This window comes from Quercus robur, chromosome 2 (assembly GCF_932294415.1).
Source record: "Quercus robur chromosome 2, dhQueRobu3.1, whole genome shotgun sequence".
NCBI lineage: Eukaryota > Viridiplantae > Streptophyta > Magnoliopsida > Fagales > Fagaceae > Quercus > Quercus robur.
This window is the reverse complement of record NC_065535.1, coordinates 68,954,720-68,977,935: the sequence shown is the minus strand read 5'-3', so window position 1 is coordinate 68,977,935 and position 23,216 is coordinate 68,954,720. Positions and strand designations below refer to the sequence as shown.

General features: G+C 33.5%; 2 protein-coding genes and 1 non-coding gene across 4 annotated transcripts; 2 read left to right on the top strand and 1 right to left on the bottom strand.

The window, feature by feature from the left end:
* Window positions 1-3,894: 3,894 nt before the first annotated feature.
* LOC126714729 (pectate lyase-like) lies at window positions 3,895-6,012 on the bottom strand. The gene is made up of 3 exons (XM_050415004.1): window positions 5,848-6,012; window positions 4,996-5,736; window positions 3,895-4,389 (listed from the first exon to the last, which is right to left on the bottom strand). The coding sequence occupies exons 1-3, from the start codon at window positions 5,955-5,957 to the stop codon at window positions 4,029-4,031; spliced, it is 1,212 nt and encodes a 403-aa protein (XP_050270961.1). The 5' UTR covers window positions 5,958-6,012; the 3' UTR covers window positions 3,895-4,028.
* Window positions 6,013-11,360: 5,348 nt separating this feature from the next.
* Window positions 11,361-11,432, top strand: TRNAP-AGG (transfer RNA proline (anticodon AGG)). The gene has a single exon. It is a non-coding gene; the product is annotated as a tRNA-Pro (tRNA).
* Window positions 11,433-13,489: 2,057 nt separating this feature from the next.
* Window positions 13,490-20,106, top strand: LOC126714730 (zinc finger protein CONSTANS-LIKE 6). Of its 2 annotated transcripts, none has more exons than XM_050415006.1 (3): window positions 13,490-14,555; window positions 15,825-16,105; window positions 19,639-20,106. In XM_050415006.1, the coding sequence occupies exons 1-3, from the start codon at window positions 13,779-13,781 to the stop codon at window positions 19,649-19,651; spliced, it is 1,071 nt and encodes a 356-aa protein (XP_050270963.1). In that variant the 5' UTR covers window positions 13,490-13,778; the 3' UTR covers window positions 19,652-20,106. The 2 variants fall into 2 exon arrangements, with proteins under 2 accessions (XP_050270963.1, XP_050270964.1); XM_050415007.1 differs by having other exon boundaries at window positions 13,494-14,555; window positions 15,825-16,082.
* Window positions 20,107-23,216: the final 3,110 nt, after the last annotated feature.

The window sequence follows — 23,216 nt, the reverse complement described above, 5'->3', positions numbered from 1 at the left end:
TCTCCCAATTGATACTGGAATGGCCACTCTAATGATAGTATATAATAATAATAAGGAAATAAAACTGGGGGAAGAAAATTGAAAAGAATCCAATATTCAAATAAATTTGGGGATTTGTAGGATTTCGGTTTCCATTTTGAATGTCATATATATGAGAGAAGGAAAAAATCATAAACATTATATATGCCTTCAATACCATATATCTAATGGATCTTTATCAATTTTTATATAATGTGGTTCGGTCATTTGAAATGGAACCTAAAAATCAAGTTCCAAATAGACAAAGATTGTGTCCCTCTTATAGTAATAATTTGTCCGGAACGATATGATCAGATAGTAACTAGTTTAATTGTATTATTGTTATTGACCACAAAATGGAAATTGGAAAATAAGTTTCAACTCTTAACTTTCATGTATTATCCTCTAGTTGTGTATTTGAGGAATGAAAATTGGTTTACGGCCACAGGATTAGTGGCTTATAGAGAACCAATACAATTGTGGAGTTCTTAGTTCTTACATAAAAAATTGGAAGCCCTGATTTGATTACCCAGTCTCAAATCCGCTCATATCGAATGCAGTCCAAAATTAGCCAGAAATATTTTTGGTATGTCGCAACAATCTCCTCGAAATTTCCTGAACAACTAGGTTTTCAGCCATGCATGAGTATTTTTTTTTTTTTTTGGTCATCTAACTAGAGTGAGATGTTTTTGTTTGCTAAATTAACTCTTACGTTATTTTAAGTGGTTATTCTATTTTAAGTAATGAAAAGAACTCTTTACACTTTAGTCATGAGCCATGACACCAATTCATTACACCAACTTAGGTCATTCAAATATTCCTTTTTTTTTTTAGTATATATAGTCCCACTGTCCAAAAAAATGAGATAGAATCACAGTTCCAGTAGTACACACACATTACAAATAAGCATACAATTGTAGGTTCCAATTAGCTCAACTGGTAAAGTTTCTGATGATTATATAAGAGATATGGGGTTCAATTTTTGCCTACACCAAAAATTGATTGGTGTCTTGGTCTGATGATAAAGAGCTATCATCAGGAGCGGACACCATAGGTTGAAACTCTCTCTAAAAAAAAAAAAAAAAAAAAAAAAAAGCATACAATTGACATGGAAATACCTCAACTATATATAAAGATAGTCATTAAGTCATAGCTATTCGTCTACAGACAATTTAAATTTCCACACTTGTTCATACCTTAAACCAGTGGCTTTTGAAAATTTCCTTCTACTTATGTCCTAAGTTGTATGTCAAACTCAAACTACACTAATTTGAAGAACCAATATGTTATTTTGTACTCTTTTGTACCATGCCTAACCCATTAAAACAAAGTGCATTCGAAATATATGCCTCAAAAAATTATAATTGTCAATAAGTCAAGCAACTTTCTTTTACTTTGCATTTGAAGAACGGAAGAACCAAGAAATCCAAGATGTTGGAGGGTTTTTCTTTTTGGGTCTGAAGAGAGGTCACTAAAGTTTTTGTGGCTAGAAGTTTGGAAGCTCCCTTTTGTCAGTCATGAACAAAAAAGAAGAAGAAGGCATTCTTTTTTTTTTTTTTTTTTTTTTTTTTATATATAACTGAAATGCTCAAATAAATAAATAAATTGATATATGAAAAATCTCAAGTCTCAACACCGCAAATGAGGCAGGAAAAAGCAACAAATCATTACAAATTCATTAGTTTGACTCTTTTTTTAGTCTAATCTATAGTCTAGTCTCTAGTATATATCATATTGGTATAAAAAATTGATTAATGTCTTAACTTGATGATAAAAAACAATTATTATAGTACAAATCATCTAATTCATACATCACATAATGTTGTCTATCAATGCATGCCTTTAATCAAACATAGAATTTTACCATACACACAAAAGTAATAATTACCTAAACTAATCGCACTATTTCACCAAACGTCCATTAATGTTACTTTATTTTAGTTATATAGTCTATGGGACAAATTTGCTGGAATGCAGCAAGAGAGAGAGAAAGAGTCGGTGCACGTAAACAAGTCAATCTTGACTAGCAACTAAAAATGAGTGTGTGTTTTTTTGACATGAAGACTGCTAGCCCCACCTCTCTTGATCAACTGTAGATATGTAAGACTCGTTACCTATAAATTTAGATTCTCTTTTTTTTTGGATCAAATAAAGTTAGATAGTACTGTTACTCCTCTAGCAGTTGATTCTGTTGATTGACAGGAAAAAGGGAAGCATCAACGCTTTGTTGTTTTGTTTTTGTTTTTAGTTTTTTAATTTCTTAAAGAAAATTAGTCACAACTTACAAGTTACAACCCTAACAATCTAAAAATAATAATATAAAAAGAAAATATGTGCTTTTCATATTACTCTTCTTACAAATATCTAGATTTGGTTATAACTTTAGTATAACTTTTAACAATATTACACTATTTTTTTTATCAGATGTGAAATTTGACAAATTTACAATTGAATTATATTTTCTTTTTATACCCTAAATGCTTGCAAAATTTTAAAATGATCATAAATCAATAATATATTGTCTTATTTAGTAAATATTTAAAATTTAAATTTTTGTGTTCTAAAATTATGTATAAAACATAAGTTTATATATCAAATAGAAATGATCATCTGTTTACAACGAAATTTAGCATGCATGTTACGAATTAATCTAGAGAATATGTAATCTGATAATAGAATTTTCAAAATAAGTTTAAAAATCAAATAGTAAAGATCATCTATTTACAACGAAATTTAGTACGCGTATTAAGAATTAATCTAGAGAATATGAAATCTAATAATAGAATTTTCAAAATATTAATTAATAAAGAATTGTCATATGATATAATTAATGTGGTATAAAGTTACACCCAATGTAAATCCTCACTCTATATGTGTATATATATGTGTGCGTGTATATATATATTCAATCAATCATTAAAACCTTGTTCTTATATGAGATCAAGATGAGCATATCTATTCGGTTATATGAAACTGAATTACTTGCTTTCCGAGTGGAAATGTAGCTGGTAATAAGGTCATACTCCTAGATTCAGAACAATATTGTTGATATAGATTTCATTATACTAGTTTTATGTATTCTATCTTTGTCTCTCTAGAGTTCATTAATAATACTTTAGTAAGATTAGATTTCATTAAGAAATTTTAGCAGTTGACCTAACACTTAGCTGATCCGCACTTCTTTAGTTGCCTTTTATATTTTCTTCAAAAGATTTAGTCAATATACATGAGCTTAAGCTAGAATAGATTTGAAATTCACAAGAAGAAGCCAATTTAATTGTCTAGTCTATTTTTAGAGTGAAGATTCTAGATTCAACATAAATATTTAATTATAACATTTGGAATTTTTCTAGTCTTTGGCCCCCAAAAACAAAAGTGAAAGAAAAGGAGTACATTATCACTTTTATAACAAGTGTTTTTTCTCCACAGCTAGATGATCTTTAGTTGTTCTTGTTCACATATGGACCTCCACTATTTAACACAGAAGGAAAAGACTGAGATTTCACCATAAAAAGGGTGGCTAGGGGAAAAACAATGAAGTCAATTAAATCAACACTTGACTTCCTTATGATACGGAAAATGCAGTCAATATCACACAAAATGGTTTTAAAGCAAAATTTGCCACTGGTCTTATGACTTACTGGCACTTCAATTCTGCCCCTATCTATGGGGTAATTTTTTTTAATTATCTTATGTTTCGGCTTTATTTATTTTTGAGATTTCTCAACATACATGAATTCTATAGGTATGTGGATTCCACAACATGTGAGAAATTGAATATATATATATATATATATATATATATATATATAATCTTTGCATGAGATACTTGTTAAGTGGTTAAGTAACATAAAACACTACAAATACATATATATATATATATATATATATATATATATATATAAATAGTAAACTGTTGGCAAACAAAGGATTAATATTGTTCTCATCCTTTTTTCTAGTTGCTCTCACAGTTATTTTTAGCTGATAAACTAGGGGTTCAGTGTGCTCAATTAGCAGCGGGAACCCTTCCTACAATTAAGTGAACCAGCAGTCATGGTCATTGAGCCCACCAGAGTAGATGGTCTTGCACTCAGGCTATATGCCCTAGCATAGCTAGAAGATGCACCTGCTCCCGACTGCCGGAAGTATGCTCCGTTCAACAGCAAATCCCCTTCGGACCTCCAGTTCCAGTGCTTCCATTCACTCTCTGATGCAATCTCGTGCTTGGTCACCTCTTTCTTAGACCTGTCATCAGGTGCAAGAAATCTATTGCCTTGGCTGTAGATAGTAGGGTCAGCACTCCCTCCAATAGCATACATTTCCCAGTGAGTGTAGTCATTGTTCACCACATGAAAATACCCATGTCTACACCTGTACATTTTTCAAATTCACCTTTATCAACTTTGAAGGATGGAAACAGTAAAGTTATTAATTAACAATTTTACTAATGTAAGGACTGAAAAAATCTTTACAATATAAGCAGCTAGACAATATATGTGAAAATTGTATAATGGATTATCTTATATAAGTAGACATATGAGTGTTATACAAGTAATATGAGTATAGTATAACTAAAAATAGGTTTAAAGCTTATTGGATTTATATTTTAACAACTATAAAAAACTTACAAACCAACATAAAATTGAATGTAATTAATGCTACTTTGACAACATGATAAATAAATATTTAAATTACTTCTATGTAATTAGTAATATAGTCTTTATAGTTAAATTTGTATCATCTTAAATATCACATTTAATTTATTTATGTAAGAATATAAACTTATTACAAAACTTTACGATCTAACATGAATGAATATAAATATTTAAAAGTTGATTTGTTAATTTGAGAGATTTATGTAATAGCATTTGTAATATTCATAGCATTCGTAATAATTATTTATCTATAGATCGATGACTTAAAGTGTGCCACCGTTATTATTTTATTTTTTTTCAATTTTGAACATGAGTTACCTACCTTGGCATTCTTTGCACTAGCCCTTCTCCAAAATGATTAAAGGCTACAGTGACTTGCATGTCTTTATCTTGTGTGAAGGAATCACTGTGGCCTAAAAGCATGACCTTGTCATGATGAGTCATGTAGTTGTTGGAGATGGTGATGGCCGTAGATCCATGGATGGCATCTATGAGACCATCATGGCAATTAGACAATGAGCAATGATCCACCCATATGTGCTTCCCTCCAAAGATGGACACCCCATCACCATCCGATACAGTCCACCAGCCATAGTGATGAGGGGAGTCTCTTATGTCAGCATTGCCTCCTTGCTTACAATCATGAATATTGATGCCATGGATGATGATATTAGTGACATGATGTATGGTAATGCATGGCCCTCCAGCAATGTGAACACTAGCACCCCTACCATCAATGGTCTTGAAAGAGTTCATCACTAGCTCTTGCTTAAGCTTAATTACCATGTCCCTTTTGAAGATAATCCACAAGGGTTCATCTTGTATTACGGCATGTCGTAGAGTACCCGGTTTTGGGTTCACGGCATCATCATCACTAGAGTCAGTGACCACGTAGATGTGGCCATTTCTTCCTCCAATTGCATTCTTACCAAAACCAATGGCACAATCAGCTAATCTCTGGCGATTCTTGTCCCAATTGGGGTCACAACGCCAACAATCATCAATTGGGTTGCCTGTTCCACAAGATAAATATCCCAAGTTCCTCCTAGAGGCATTGATGCTCCTATTAACAAACAAAAAAATGTCACATTAATCTTTACTTACGTAGAGCATGAATTATAGTATGAGATATATGTAAATGTAACATAATAATGTGGATCTTATTCTTACGTACCTATGTACTTCATGTACAACAAGATCTGGGTCTTGTACTGGTGATGAGAAAACAAAACTTGGGGTTAGAATGTAGATGAAGATAAGGAGCAAAAGAGAAAGACGAGACATTTTTTTCTTGGACTTGGAAGAAAGTGGAGGCAAATTGGAGTGAGGTGAGAGCTGTGGTGTAGACTTGGTGGGTTATAAAGAAATAAAAGCCGAGAGTACAGGCGTGATTAATTAATCTGTGCATGTAGGGTCTCCATTATCGTAATTTCAGGGTTTTGTTTTTATCTTTTGTTTTTAAGTTTTTACATTACATTTTTTGGTAGTTTAAAACCGTAAATCAAGCCCCAATAAAATCAAACCCTGTAAGTCAAATTGGTTGACTCTCTGTCTTAAACGGGCCCGTAAATGTTTTTTCTGTAGTCTTTGCGCCCCGTTCCCATTCATATGAAACACCTCCACTAGTACATGTTTTGTTATAATTACGTTATAATTACTTTTAGAGATGACAAAATGTCCTGCTCCGTTCTGATCGTACAAATTGTCCTCATTCCAAAGAGGTGATGGGTTAGAAAGGACTTTAGTTACTTTGTGAACCGTCTTGTTTCATCCCATCTCATGCTAGGTGCATACAACCTCATTAAGGATAATAAAATACCTTTCTATCATCTTGTTTTGACCCATCTTATTCTTGTGGTGCAAAGTTTTCCTTTCTCCAATGTGGGGACGAAGTACCCATGATCCGCCCGCATTCCATTATACGGCCTTATCATTCCTATGCTTCAACCATTGAACTTTCACAGGTTCAACCTTAGGTGAACAGAAAATTATAATAGAAAGGTTCATTAATTTTGCTATATTTTGTCTATTATGAGTTGTCATTGGAACTTTGGATAAATTGTGGTTTAATGTAGATCTTAGATTTAAATATTTTGATTTTTGCTTGAACAAAAATCTTATATATTTAACAAACAAATTAATTAATTAAGCACCTTAAAAATAACTATCAATTTCTTCTTTAATAAATATATCTATGATCATGAGTTCATCACTTGTTGAGCCACGTTATTATCAAAGATTTTATAAAAATAAGAGATACATAATTAGACTATGTTTATCTTTCATTCAATTGAATTGTAACTCTAAAGTGATTTGTGGGGTGAAGATCTCACAATCAAATCCTACAATGAGAAAAGCTTGGGGAAAATTCCACACCCCCATGGGCCCCAACTCAATGGCTACTAGTTTTTGTGAGACTGAGATAACAATTATGATTCACCAATTCCCCTACTTGTAGGTTCAAACTCGTTATGTATGATGCTACTATGATAACACCCAAATAGAGCCACTTTGATCACCCCTCCTGCATTTCTTTCATTATAATATATATATATACATATATACGAATTAAAATAAAATAATGGTAACGTGGCCGAAGAAATCACTTGCTAAAAAATATGTGCATTATTTGGATTTAAAAAAAAAAAAAAAAAAAACAGTTTTACTGACCAGAAAAAGATGAAAGGTCATGAACAAATTCAAGGTAAAACGGGATTCCTTTGCCATCATTTCCAGTTGTCTTATGTGTTTTTAGAAATTACTTATACAACTTGCCCCAAAAAAAAAAAATCATTTTGCAGTAGTACCCAAAACAAACATATTTTTGTCTTCTTCTTATAGGTAAAAATTATGTCTTTGGTCAAATTAAACTTCCAAACCCATATGGCCTTTGTCAGTTCTAAACTGAACACGTTTTTCCTACTTTAGAAGTTGATAATGGCAGTGTTGACTTCTTTGCAAAGTGAAAAGTAAATTTATGTGTGCAAGCTCGCCGAGAAAAGAAAAATTAATAAATCTCACATGCCCTAAGGAGTTCTCTTTTCAAAGATTATCAACAAACACCATGTGTCTCTAGGGTCTAGGCACGGCCATGCATGATCCTAATCCATAATTATATACTCTGTCAAATTCTTTTTTTTTTTATTTTTTTCCCCCACTGACTGCGGAACAAATTTGATTTGTATATATATAGTTATACATCATCGTGATGTATTATATAGTATAAAGGATCGTTTAGTCCTTAGCCGGCCTTCTAGTTAACCGTACCTTTACGTGCCCATGCATGTATATGAAGCTAGCTAGAATTATATTGTCAAAGACATCGTTGTCAATTAGGTTGGTGCATTGGACCTCAAGTGAGAAATAATTCTTATTTTCTGCCAAACTTCAGGACAACAAAGTGACGAGAAAGATACCTAAGAACATCCGTAGTAGTTGGTGCATAAATTATGTCATTTTATCACATTAAATGCCTACTTTATTATTTTATCACATCATTTTGCAATATCTCATTTATCGGATGTTTTATAATTCAATTATATACATTAAAATAATATTTACTATACATTAAAATAATATATTATCCCCTCCCATTATCATCAACAACAGCAATATCAACAACCCACACCACAGATCAATCGCCATAGCCCACAACCACCGGCCATCCCCACAGATCAACCACCGACCACCAATATCAGCCACTGCTACCAAAAAAAAAAAAAAAAAACTCAAACAAACACTACAATCAAAACCCGATCAACCAAAATCAGTCAACCCGATCAACCCAAACCCAAACCCGATCATCATCATCAACAACAACGGCACAACCACCTCCGCTGTAACAATGCCGACAACCACCACCGGCACAAACCCACATCCACCAACACCACTTTATAAATAAATTAAAAAAAAAAAAAAAAAACCACAACCAGAAAAATTGTTGCTGCCACAACCACCAGAAAAACAACAGAACCCACAACCCACCCACCCACAACACCAGAAAAATTGTTACGGCCACAACCCATTCATCGATTCATCGATTTCGCACCACCGATTTCGTCGATTCGGAACCCATTCACCGATTTCGCACAACATAACCCACCACCACCGATTCGCCCATCACCAGCCGACCCACCCACCACTGAATCTGATCATCGCAACCCACCACCAGTGATCCGCCAATCACCATCTCAACCCACCCACTACCGAACCGGGTATCAAATCACTGCAAAAAAAAAAAAAAAAAAAAAAACCACAGCGACAGAGATCGGAGTGAAAGAAGAAAAGAATGAGAAGAAAAAACTGAGGGTGATGTCTGAGAGGAAGAGAGAAAAACAACGAGATTGAGAAGAAAAAAGAGTGAAAGAAGAAAAGAATGGAGAGGCGTGATGTCTGAGGAAGAAAAGTGAAGAGAGAGGAGAGAAAAAAAGAATAAAAAATGATTAAACTTATACCATACCGATTCCGTATCGTTGCAAATTTGCAACGGTACTGTTCACATGTTGCAAAAATGATGAGATTTAGCACATCTGATATTTGGTGTTTTTTGTGTTTAGTATGGCAAATGTGCCAAATATTTGGCATTTGACACATTTGCCACACCTACTGTGGATGCTCTTAGCAAATGACTTTAGTGTTTTTTTTTTTTTTAGTACTCCTATTCGATAACAGAGAGTGTGAAGGGATTTTAACCCTAAACATTTCAATTCAAAATATTAGAAGAGTTGAGTGACAAAACTCTTGGTATGAGTTAAGTGTTCTAATTAATGAAAAGGGTAGCAACTATTACAACAAGGCATTAATCCTCATTTTATCGGAGGTGGGGAGATGTCGGAAAAACTCTCTCATAATCACCACAGGCCTTGTGTTCCCGAGTGCTTAATTAGTTTCGTTATAGACATAAAAGTAGAAATATGGAGGTCTAGCTTGCTAAGTCAATCAGATTAATTTCAGAGGGTTATGACTTCCTAAAGGGGTGAATTTAAATTTATAAATAAGACACGAAGACTTTTTGCCGGGCCATTCGTAATATTTATCATATGAAAATTTAAGTTTCATGTCCTAGTAAAATTTGTGTAATACTAAATGATCTATGCCGTTTACCAAAAAAAAAAAAATGATCTATGCCATGCTTTTGAGAGAGAAATCATAATTTCAGCTTGCCCAAGTATGTGCCACTTTACCACAATGATCGCTTGCCCAAGTATCTATGCCGTTTACCATAATTTCAGCTTAGCCTCAATTTCTTATAAGATCTTTGAAACCCCTCTAGGCCCATGAGTGTTCTTTTTCTTTTTTTTTCTTTTTTATTTGTAGATCACCGTTTGACTCAAATATAAGCCCAAGCCTTATAATGAACAACCAATTTTTTTTTAGAGAAAAAAGAAAAGAAAAAGAAAGTCCCATTTGTGGCTCAAATTCAGCCCATTTCGTTCAGATTTTTTTTTTCTCCATGTATTTTTCAAAAAGAAAGCGACAGTACTAGGCCACTTGCATCAATGATTCAATGTTGATAAATAGGGAATCTTTTCTTAGTCGAAATAGCCCACCACTCTAAACTTATGGGATTGGTATAGTGGGTCATGGTCATGGTCATGGTCATGGTTTAAGTCTCTCGGATTTTAACCAACATCTTGAGGAGTTCACTCCCATAAAGTTCCTTTTTTAAATTATCCAGTTTGTATAGAACCCAAGAGTAGACTAGTCAAGCAAGATTAATCTTATTATGCTCTAAGCCTTAGTAGCTCGGCGGAAAATTCTTAGGTGTTTTCAAAGTCTAGAAAAATTGTGCTTCTTTCTCTTACCTTTATAATAGATTTTACTATAAATTTAATGAGTAAAACATACTATAAATGTTAGAGAAAGAAATATTATTTTTCATGTTCTGACAATACCTAAAATTTACTCAGGCCTATGCAATGATGTCAAAAAAAAATTAAAAAGAATGGCCCATCACTCTGGCCTATTCTGCATCTCCTGTCTCTAATAGGGTCCCTTTATACGAGTTGGTTGCCAGGAATTCCACAACTTTGAATTGATAATCAATTCAAGACAAGTCCAGTAGAATTCTATGATCTGGCCTTTTCTGTACAGCTGCTCTGATATTTTTCAGGTTAATATGTTAAAAATCATTCAGCAAAAAGAAGAAAAAAACAAAACAATAAGTTGAAAATCGTACATAGCTCCCTCTATCAATGTTTTACCTTGAGTTCATAACTGTAACTTTTTAAAAAAAAGAATTTATATTCATAAGTTTCTCTCTTTCTCTTCTCATTCTTAGCAAATTACATTTACTGCGATTTAAATAAATATCAAGTTTATTGTTTTAGCAAATTTGAAATTGCATTAAGATCTATTAATAGACACCAAGTATATTCCACAGTTCTTCTCCAAAAAAAAAAAAAAAAAACAAAAGAATATTCCACAGTTTGTTTATACAGAAACATGATTGGTCAGACACTGTTTCAGAGGTCATGTGTCACAAATAACTTTCAAACAATGAATACTGATATTAATAATTAAATCCACCCAATATCAAAAAGAGCATTCAAGAAACACCGACACCTTCCCCAATCCCCAGTCCCCACCTCCAAATTCCAAGGGTGGCTTCATTATCTTGGGCAGTTAGTGGGCCCAAATAGGTGTTGTTTTTAGTAATATAAGTTTTTGTGTAACTCACCAACCGAAGGGCATTTGGTCTAGTGGTATGATTCTCGCTTAGGGTGCGAGAGGTCCCGAGTTCAATTCTCGGAATGCCCCCACATCGTTTGTATTTTTTTTTAAAAGTATTTTGACACATTTAATTTTAAAGTTCAGTGTAACATTGATGCTTATATACAACAACTAGAGTAGCAGCCAATGAGAGAGAATTGAGAAAAAAGTGAAAGCTCTTTCATGGGGATATCTTTTGCCAACTTGGAGAGCTTTGTACTGCAAAGAAAAGTGTAGACAAAAGCGGTTGGGACGATGGTCCCACACTGCACTTTCTCGTGTATCTATCTACTCTGCAATTTTTCCTGTTGTGCCAAACACATGGAAACCCATACGCTAGTTGTTGTAGTTGATTTCCTTCGATATACGTATGTAGATGATGAGTGATGACGAGTTGTGATTGTCATGGTGTGTGCAATAATATTCATTCAGACTATATTAAGCCTATCACACAAAACTCTTCATAATTTTTGTTTTCATATTTATATTATTGATATTCAAACCAGTAAGTCATGTTGTTTGCTGGACTATATAGTTGGTGCGTACTTACTGCTTATGTTAAATTGCAATTTTATGGAAATCATTGACATATTTGAAGGTTCCATCTTATCAAAGATTGTCTTTCTTATTTGGAGAAAGCATAATGCATACTTACCTAGCATAATTGTTTTGATTTTTGGAGTAACAAGAAAGCTAGAACAGCAATTGAAACAAACATATGATGTTAAATGAAGGCTTCTTGATGGCATAAGGAAATCCAACAATCAGTACCCATTTTACACCATAATCACCATACATACTTGAATTTTAACCTATGTCGAAAGCCAACATTGTCATATTTTACATGGTAGACTCAAAATATATACACATGATCAGTGGAACTTAAATTTGTAATCTTGAAAACTAATGCAGAAGAAGAAATGGATCTAATTCTGAGCAGAATTTGATGGTAAAATTCTTCCACTGGGCTTTAGTTTTACAATTCCATCAGGGACAGAGTCAGAATTTGAGAGTACTTCTGCTGTTCTAGTTGTGTGCAGTGGCTCTGCTATTGCTTAGCCGCCAAGGTTCTTTTTTTTAAAGCATGTGTCTACTATTGGATAATGACAAAATTATTTTGAGTGAAATTGATTTATTACTCTTTTTTTAGCTTTGCTGTTGGTAATTTTTGTTGTTAGACTAATATTTTAGATCTGGTATATTTTATTTTAGATTTTAGATATGTAAATTTTTTTTATGGCCTTTAAAATGAAAAAAAAAAAAATACTAGAATTACAATTTTTTTTACAAATAGCTAATATAGTGTTCTTTTTATTGCGACAAAGGAATAGATAATATATATATATATATATATATATTACTTTATTTATTTATAATTTTATATAATCTAACATTTTTTTAATGTAAATATCGTAGATTCGTAGTACCACCCTCAGAACACTCGTGTCTAATTTGCAATACTCTCATTATCATCAGTCTCTTCTTTCTCATCTCTCTTGTGTGATTAGTGCCGACACCATTTTAAAGATGGTAAATGACTTCACCCCATCCGATCCCACCCCGTCGGCCCAGTGTACAGATTTTTTTCCTTGTTGAAGAGGGAGCAAAACATCTATCTATGATTTGATTTCGTCTTGCTTCTTAACCATCCCCAATCCCCTGGCTGATAATAAGCCACAACCATATGTTGTCTCGTTCCACAAAGTAGCCTAAGATGTCAACGTGACGGTGATGCATGACTTTTCTTACAAACTTGATCGATCACAAATCTTAACTTATTAATAGACTACAATTAAATCCTTTCATATTAATTTAAGCATGCTAATGGAAAAATCACCCTTCAAAGAATATTTACACCAGCACGAACCAGTACGTACTCCCATTTGGTTTTTCCTTTTCTTTTCGTGGCTACTTTATGGTGGAAATCAAATTCAAAACTATTTCATGTGAAGTGAAAAAAAGGTAAAAACGTGAATGCTTGTAAAAAGAAAGAAAAAATTTGCAGTTTTTCCCTGGGACTAGTATAGCAAAGTAAAACTATCACGTGAATAGCAACATAGCATTAAATTAAAAGGCAATAGATACAGAGTTTTAGTGCACTGCAGTGCAGACAGCAGAGTGGTAAAACCGTAAAACTAAAGTGCAGCCCAATCCAATCACTACAAAACGAAATCCGGATAACAACACAATCCACCCCCTCGCCCAATCACCTCTCTCCACGTGTCAAAAGGGCATTACATCACTATCATATATCTCTCTCTCTTCACAGTGGGTCAAGTCTGTTGTCTCCCCCACAAAAAGTTCCTCTTTATCACTTTTTTTTTTCTCACCTAAACTTCACTCCCACCCAGAAACTCAATAGAAAATTAAAAACTTTACAAAGAGAGATCGCGTATGAGTGGGAAAAAGATGTGCAACAAGAATAGTCCTGATATGAAAACTAGGTCTATGACCAAGAAAGAGAAAGCCAGAGGCAGAGTTAGAGTTAGAGAGCCACTTAAACCAGCTCGGAAATCAAGAACCAAAACCAGAAAGCCCAAGTTCCTCAGTCTCCGCTTAGAACTCTCCTCAGAAAACTCAAACACTACTAGCTCCACCCAAATGATCGAAAACCATAAAACCAATAGTACCCACCAGCAACAACAACAACACCAGCTAAACCTTTTCCCTTTACACCCAGAAAACCAAGTTGAAGACAAAGACATACACGACGAAAACGTAGCGTTCCTCTTCAACGGTACAGAGAGCGGTGGTGCAAGCCTCAACTTCCTTGGATCATCTTCAGAGGAAGACTCACTCTCTCCCCCAACACCATCGCTAACATACCCTTATGGAAGCGAGGAAGCTAATAACAATGGTGACTGTAGCAACTACAGTGCCAGTAGATCCAAGCTTTTAAGAACAGCCATGAGGATCAAAGAGAGAGACCCGAGTGAAGAGAAGTGGGTGTGTTACTCTGAAGTGGTGGAGAAGAAGCAGAAGGTGGAGCTAGAGGAAGTGAGTAGCTGTACAAAGCGGACTATGACGACTACGACGACGATGAAGAAACAGGGTTTGTTGTCGTTGAAGCTTGATTATCAGGGGATCATGAATGCTTGGTCTGATAAGGGCCCACTTTATATTGAAGGAGAGTCCCCACAGACTGTACCTGTGTTGCATGATGAAGCCAATGTAAGATCTTTCATCTCTCTTACTTTTTCTTATTTTATTTTCAATTATTTTGTACCATATGTCTGTCTTCTGTATATAAAACACCTACTGAAGTTTGTACGTACCTATATCTACCCCTATGAGTATTTCTTTGATGGCTCATTCGTCTAGGGCGTGGCAAAATTTTAGAGGTTGACAGTTAATCCGTCATATAATTGATTAATGGGTTTCTTTTTTTTTTTTTTTGAAATGGTGGTAGTAAAAGTTTTTAAGGGTAGGAATATAGGATCATAAATTTAGCAACGTTTGTCCAATGCCAAATGGTACGTACATAGCTTTGTCCATTGAGTATTTTATGGACCATGGGGCAAATGGCAATTAAAGTTTTGAAAGGTATTGCTAACTGGAATCTTCGACCCATTCATAGTTGCACTTTTCGCTTTTTTGGGGCCCAGTAAACCTTAGCCAGCTGTGGCCTATGGCCCAGTCCACCAACATTTTGTTGGTTGGAATTATTGATAGTATTAGACATCGGACATATATTATAGAGATTCATATCTCAACCCTTCGATCTACCTCTAGATATTTTGGGTATCTTTTTTGTTATATCAAATCAATCATGTTACAATTCAGTGAGTGAAAGTCATTGGAGCAGTTGATGAAACCAATTTTGTTAAAATATATAAAATTAAACCACACACAACACTCAGTCTACTTAGTATATATATGAGTGAGTAGATATAGCTATTTAAGAGATGCTTCCTTCTTTAGGTACACGAATGGATTGGATTTGGTTTATTGGGTATATATATATGAGAGATGCTACGTCTACAACATTTTTATAACAAATCATGGGTGGTTAGTTGTTATTGGTTCAAATTTAAAACTAATACTAAGATTACTTTTTTGCCCCAACAAAAACAACCAGTAACAACTTACCACTTAGGATTTGTTATAAAAATGTTGTAGAAATGTTGTAGACATAACATTTCTCATATATATATATAGGTCTCTTATTTCGACACTAACAATATGTTAATAATGAATTAACAAGTTTTTCTTACTTGGTCTTGGAGTTGCATTGATGTTGGCTTGTAACATGTCACATGCTTGGATGTAGAGGTTATATATATATATAATCCTCTCCATTTTTGGGATAATTCAATAGTTGAAGAAGAGGAAATTTGAATTCTGAATGTCTCCGTTGAAAACATTAAGAAATATCAGTTGAGTTATAAGGTTCTTAACCACAAATGTTGAGAATCACATATAATTGTGATCGGCTTGCAGGTGTTGGTGGATGGGTGGGGAAGCGTTGGGAACATATGGAGGGTTCCAGAAATGGGCAGTAATGATGATATTGGTTGTAGAATGAAAGTGAAAGAGGAGGAATTGGAATTGGAATTGAAAGGCACAGATAGTTGGAAGATGAGGCACAGAGAAGCTAGTGTGTTGAGATACAAGAAGAAGAGGCAAAACAGACTCTTCTCAAAACGTATTAGATACGAAGTTCGAAAGCTTAATGCTGAAAAGCGACCCCGCATGAAGGTAACCCTCAGCTTATATAATTGGTATGAGTTTTTGAGATTTCCCTTTCTGCTTTTAACTTTAATGCAATGCTTCAAATGTTTGAAATTGTGAAAGGTGCATTTCCTCCATTATTTTCTAAGTCCTTGTTTTTTAGTCTCAAACAAATTAACCCGAGTTAATATTTCAAAACTGTGGCTCCTGTGTCAACAATGACACTGAATGATGCCATATTTAAGTCATGAAATGTGACATTTGCCTTTGCGTATGGGAAGGTTATGACTGCTGCATGCAAAATGACATTTTTAGAGTGTCCAATATCTAAGTGGTACGTCAACATTTTAGTTGAGGAAAGCTACATGCTCACCAATCTATGTTAAACTTCCCAACTATACTATTCTTTTCAATGTTTTAAATTGTTGAAAATGTTTCTAAAACTCTGCATAAGTTAAAGGTTTGGGTGGAATTTGAAAGCTCCATCTCTATAAAGCCCCTTGCCATTGTTGCCAATATTCATAATAAACCAAGGATTAGATAATTTGGGAGTGACGGAGCTATGTTTGGACACTAAGGGGAGCAATGGCCCCCCTGGCCCAATAGGAAAAAGAAAGGTCATAAATATTCAAACTTAGGCTTGCACATTATCTTGACTAACTTAAAACCAAGAAATAGCAAAAATAACAACACAAAATCTGCCCAAAGCCTTGAAAATTAAACCCACCCACCCACCCACACCCCCCCACCACCCCCCCCCCCCCCCCAAAAAAAAAAAAAAAAGTTCTATGCCTGAGTTAAAGAGAGACAGAGCATCATTGTTGCTTTAGTGGTGACAACAACAACAACAATAACAACAAACCATAGAGTCCAATAGTTGAGGAATTTACAAATATAGATCTTCCAGGAATTTACTACTACAATTTATTTGGTTTTCCATCCTCATCTCTTTCTTTGCAAGTTTGGGGTTTTGAAGGTTCTGTCACACACCCATACATCCATTTTTGTTCAATACTTTCATGCTTTCACAAAAAGTACACTTTCTTTATTTAAATTTTCATTAAAGTTTGATTCTTTTTGTTGGTTTTTGTTTGGGTTCTAAAAGAGTTATGAAATTTATCTAATTTATTTCAAAGCATTATCATAAGATAATTGCAACTTAAGTGTTTGATGAAGTTACTCAAAGAAACTTGGGATAAAAATTTTAAAAATAAAAATAAAAATAAAAAAACACAAAAAAACACACACACACACACATTATGAGGGTTTAGTCTATAATGAGTTTTTTAAGCATTGGGATTTAAGTGTATCTTGCCCCCCCTTACTCGAAGCTTTGGTTCCATCCCTAAATTTGGGACATTATCATTATCCCAGTAAAAGCAGAGATTGCTGAGGATTTAAATTTCCTAATGTAGTTAATTATGTTTTCATAATTGTGCATTCTGTAGCAATATTTGTGGGTTTTTTTTTTTTTTTACCTACTAGGAAGAGTGAGGAGTGAAGATTTGAATTTAGGTTATCAATAATAGAGGTCTGAACCACTATATATATATATATATATATATATATAAATGTTTCTGGGTATACTACAAGAGCCTTAATTCTTCTATGTTAAATTGAAAGAGCAATGTTACAGACATAATAATTTTCACAATTGTTGATACCAACACTTGGACCTTGAAAGTCTCCCTCTCTCTAGTGGAAAAAAGTATTTTGTATCAAATGATATTATGTGGTTTAGTTATTTTTTGTTAATATGTCCCACACTTATTAAATTTTGATACCACTAACATAGTATCATTTGATACCAAATACATTCTCCTTTAGTCGAAGTCTCTTTAAGATTTTATACATAATTCAATAAAACAAAGTTTGTGCAATTTCTAGGATTCCTGTAGGGACAATTTTCCCTCCAAAAATCCTTCTAAAAAAAAAAAAAAATCTCTTCAAAAAAATTACAATAAAAAGAAAAATATTGTGTTTATTTTTCAAATTCAATTCCCGGCGGCTACCGAAATTAATTTGATTTCAAAACTACCCCTGTTTATGACTAGTCTAAACAATGACGTTCTTAATTAACGTGGCCCTTGATTTTTGACAACTACATTTTATTTTATCTTATTTTGTTTTATCGTCTTCATTCGTGACAAGTAGTAACAGTTTGCTCTGGGTATAAAGTATAAACAGCTAAACAACCATCGTGTGTAATTGGATTGATTTATTTACTTTTCTTATTTGATGCAAATGGTAAATATTACTCTGGTGAATACAGATTTAATAAATAATTTCCAGGGGGGCAAGTAATAAATATTAGTAAGGAAGGGACTGACATAATCCAGACAAGCTTTATAGTTTATAAATAGCATCGCACAGCCTAATTGAATGTTAAAATTAACGATCACTTGACAAGTCACATGACTATAAAATTTTGATTTTCATGTATTATGATATTATCCTTGTAATTGATGGTGGTGCCAAGATTTTGGTTTAGGGGGACGCGATTAGAAGACAGTAGTAATAAAATAAAATAAATAAAAAATATTGATCAGTATTAATGATAAAATAAATAAGACAATTGTAAGCAATTGTAATTGTAAAATCTACCTCAATACGAGTTCGTATAAAATTCAATCCGAACCCATTATTAAGCCTAGAATTTTTCATAAACTTAGTTAACTACAAATGAATTTTTCATATTATTAAAATTAATAAACAAAAACAATCAAATTCAAAGTTACTAACCATCATAGTATGAGATTCATCTAAGGACATAAAGTTACGCAAATTTCACTACCTTGATTGCTTTTAAAAAATCTATCATATTCGACCCTTTATTTTTGTCTATTCTTCTCAACGGTGTAAAAGTAAGAGAACGGAAGGCAAAAATAGATAGGTGGGGGCTTTAGGTTTTACCGTTTTAGCATGGTACAAGCACATTAAGTATTTATAATCATTTTGTGTAAAATATTAAATATGAATGAATGAGTTGCCACGTGAATAATAGCGTGGTGAAAATGTGTGACAATGACTGAAATAAATTGAGAATTTGACGCCTTTTATTTTCTAGGTGCTAGACTGATTCTTTAAACTTTAAAGTATACTAGGTCTCTTTTGTCATTTTCCTACGTCGGTAGGAGTTTGTTAACTTTCTATTGGGAAAGTGGGAATGCTCTTTTCTTTTTGTTGCTTCAGGATTAGCTAATGTATTGAAATTTTATGTTATGTGATTTTCATGTGATCCTTAATTTTAATGGTTAATTGGGGGTGCAATTGTTACAACTGGGGTGGAGATTGGAGAGTGCAAGTGCCTCCATAGTTTAGGGTGATTTTCTACAATTGACTCAAAATAAAATAAAATAAGCAAAAATATAAACAATTCTTAATACCACTCTTTTTTTTTTTTTTTTTTTTGGGTTGAAAAGAAACATAAAAGGTAAAAAAAAAAAAAGTTTGAAGATTGTTACTATAAAATGATGTCAAGAAAAGATGGACTATTTACTGTTCTTGTATGTTTTAAATCTTGTCTATATTTGCCTGAGTCATTTCTATCATTTTTTTTTCCTTATAATTTGTATCTTTGCAGGGTAGATTCGTGAAGAGAAGTTGAGAAGTGTAGACTTTTGGACATAATATCAGTTGGAGGGCATCGTTATATAGTTCTCATGGTAAATCGTGTCACTTGTCTATCATTCCTCTAAAAAGCTCTCACTTGTTTAGAATTGTTGAATTAGAAATTTTAAATAGGTTGGAATTTTTTAGTGGAATGAATGACAAGTAATGTGGTCCACTATGAGGATGGTATAATTTCTCCTTCTTTTGAGTGTCTAAATTAGGTTTTCTTGTTTAGTTTTTTTTTTTTTACTTGTTCCATATGGCTTGTAAGTTGTAGCATAGTAAAGGCATGAATATAATAAGCAATGCGTAAAACAAGAAATGGAAAAAAAAAAAGTTAAAAGAAAAAGATAAGAGAGCTGTAGAATTTAGGTACCATTTAAGTTCTAAGCAATGCCTACTTTGAAATAATGGATGAGATCCGGTCTTGGTTGCTTAATTTTCCCATAAATGGGCTTCTCTCCCATGTTGCAGGTTTGATCTATCTCCCCCACAAATCAAAGTTATACTTATTGTAAGGACTGAAATTGGATTGGACCTAATATAAGATTGGGTTTTAACCCAAGAAGTCCAAACAATAAATTTATAGAGCGTGAATAAAAGAACTAGATCTACTCTAGAAGAAAAACGATAAAATTTGCTAATTTAAGGCTACTAAACACAAGTAAGATAAAAAAATCTGTCCTTGGAATGGCCTGAGAAGCTTATATTATATTATCTTGTACATCCACAGAGTTTTACAAGAGTTTACAGTCTTATCATCAAAATTGCTTTTTTCTTCACCCCTCCCCTTTTTTAGTATATCTTCCCATGCTATATACTACAATCTTCGTATCATCTCTACCACACACATGTTGGTTAGATTTAGGGAATTCCTTATTATCCCATCCAACACCTCCTAGAACCATCAACTAGTAGTTGTAAGGCTGTTTGACCACTGTTCAGGCATCACCTCCACATTAATGCGGTCAGATAGTTGATTGTGAGTCATTTAATACAGAGATAGCGGCTTTTTGAAGATATTTGTTGTCCTTCTCCTTTCTTATCCCTTGTCCAATGTCTAACTCTTAGTGGTGATGTAACTTTGAAGAAAATCCATGATGATATGACACTCTTACTGACCTCGGACACTTGTTGCCGAGATGACTTTTATTCTCAGACACTCGTTGGACTTATCTCATATTATCTCTACTTTTCTCTTTACTCCGTTCTCCTTATAATCATATCTGGACTTCCTCGGATGGTCTAATGTCCTCGGATTGGGCCATACGTCCAATTAGTACAGTCCTAACAGTACCTCTGATTAACTGCCCCCACACTTATTATTTGCAAAAGCAAAATTCATGATTATATTAGTGGAGTTACCACTTACCACAATATTCGCAAAGGTAATAATAAATTGGAATGGGACCAATGTTTTATTTTAATAGGACATGACTTTGTTTCAAGCAAATTTGGGAGGAGTTGAGTTGATTTCATAACTTTATCAAAGGCGCATAGTAAACACGTTGTGGCTATGAAATCTGTCTTGTGTAGAATCTCATCTTGACATTTAGGTTGGGTTAGGGGTGTAAGTGAACTTAGCTAATTATGAACAATTTAAACTTGGTTCTAAAAAGTCTTGTTTACGTCTATTTGTTTAATAAGTCAAGTTCAAAACAAGTTTATACTTGATTATTAAATGAGCTAAGTTCAAACATAATTATATGTTCATGAATGTTTTAGGTTAAATCTTTAATAAAAATATGTTATGATGGCGTGTATGCTAACAAATTAATTTAGATAATATGACAAGTTTTTACAAAATAAGAGACCAAATTGACAAAAATGAGTCTTGTGTACTAATTTGACAATTGAGGTAATATTCAACTAACTAAATTAAATTTTAACCTATAATTTTTTGAAGGGTGGAATGGAATTTTAAATAAGTATAGAAATAATTTCTTGAGAAACTATGAACACAATTTTTAAAGGAAAGTTTCTCCAATCCATTACATGACAACTCAAAAAAATACATATACTTTTAGTCACATAATCTATTTAAATAGTCATATGACTTGTTTAAATAATTTGATAAATTGTATGATTTAATACAAGTTGATGGTCTTATAAACTCCCCACATAATCAGTTGGAGGAGATTCCTCAAAACTAGTTTGAGAAAAAATTTTGTAAAAAAGATTTTATCTTAAACAAAGTATTCATCCAAGTTGATTTGGATGAATATTTTCCAACCTCTTATGTGGCGATTTATAGAATCATACACCCATATTAAATCAAATGAATCATAAAATTGGGAAGATCCATAGATTCCCAATGAAACAGGTTTCATTCCCAAGTCAGAAGTGGAATTATTGACAATGCTCATCTAGTTGCAGATCTAATTGACCAAGACACCAGGCAATAGGATATAGGATATAGGATATAGGGAAACTGTCTAATTTGTTTGAGCCAGCAATGGTGAATAGGATTCTTAATATCCACCTATCTGATCAGCTATTGCATGACCAAGTCTTTTGGTGTTTGTCCTCCTCTAGGGAGTTCTCCGTGAAATTAGCCTACAGAGCCATTAAAAGCTCAAATATTCAAGCTCACACTTTATTGCAGCCTAAGGATTGGAATGGAAAATTAAAGCAATGTTAGACTCAAAAACCTTTTATGAAAAACAAGTTGGAATATCCTTAACAACAGGATCCCCATTCCCTCACTAAATTGTTATTTGTGTAATAATGCTTCAAAATCTTTAGAGCATTTGTTCCTTCAATGTGATTGGGTTGCACAAATTTGGTTGATTGCCCCCATTGCCTACAAACTTGAGTAATTTGCCAAATATATCTATTATAGATTGGGTTAAGATTATTCTCAACCCAAAAACTAGTTTGGGGTTGGATGATGCTTCTGCCATAGGCTATCAATTGTATACCTTAATTATTTGTGATCAAATACGGTTTCCAAGAACAAAGCCAGGGTGGAGGGATCTAAAAGCAATCCAATTGAGCTTGCTAGACAAATGAGGTGTGTCTTTGAAGGGCATAAACAAGCTTGGAGTGAATTACCAAGGAGACCACCCAAAATTGATATTTGACAGCCTCCTCCAAACAATTAACTTTGATGCAGCAATCAAGGAAGAGAAAACTTCTGTTGCAGTAGTGGGTAGAGATGACTTAAGAAAGCTTCCGTTGGTGTGGAATGAACAATTGGAGCAAGGGAATTCTTTGCTAGGGGAAGCCAAAGTAGCTTGATGGTGTGCCATAAGGTGTGCTGCTAGGGAAGATTACTGAAATATAATCTTGAAAGGTGATGCTCTAAATGTTATTGAGCCCTTGAAGAACTTAGAATATGTCCCTCATTTTAGTATAAAGCTCATATCTGATGATATTCTGTATTTAGCTAAAAATTTTGCAAATTTTTCATTTTCTTTTGTAAATAGAGAGAGATCAATGTCCTTGTTCATCTCCTTGCCCAATGGACTGCTTTTGTTTATTAGTCTAGGCTAATTCTCATCTTCAATCCGTTTCTTTCTGTTATGGAGGTTCTAGATAAAGATAGTT

Bases quoted from the DNA above. Each gene is read 5' to 3' on its own strand.
- LOC126714729 (XM_050415004.1), bottom strand. From the start codon at position 5,957: ATGTCTCGTCTTTCTCTTTTGCTCCTTATCTTCATCTACATTCTAACC. The intron at 5,737-5,847 runs GTACGTAAGAAT...GTTTGTTAATAG, and splicing joins GTTGTACATGAAGTACATAG to GAGCATCAATGCCTCTAGGA. The intron at 4,390-4,995 runs GTAGGTAACTCA...AAAAATGTACAG, and splicing joins CTAGTGCAAAGAATGCCAAG to GTGTAGACATGGGTATTTTC.
- LOC126714730 (XM_050415006.1), top strand. From the start codon at position 13,779: ATGAGTGGGAAAAAGATGTGCAACAAGAATAGTCCTGATATGAAAACT. The intron at 14,556-15,824 runs GTAAGATCTTTC...ATCGGCTTGCAG, and splicing joins TGTTGCATGATGAAGCCAAT to GTGTTGGTGGATGGGTGGGG.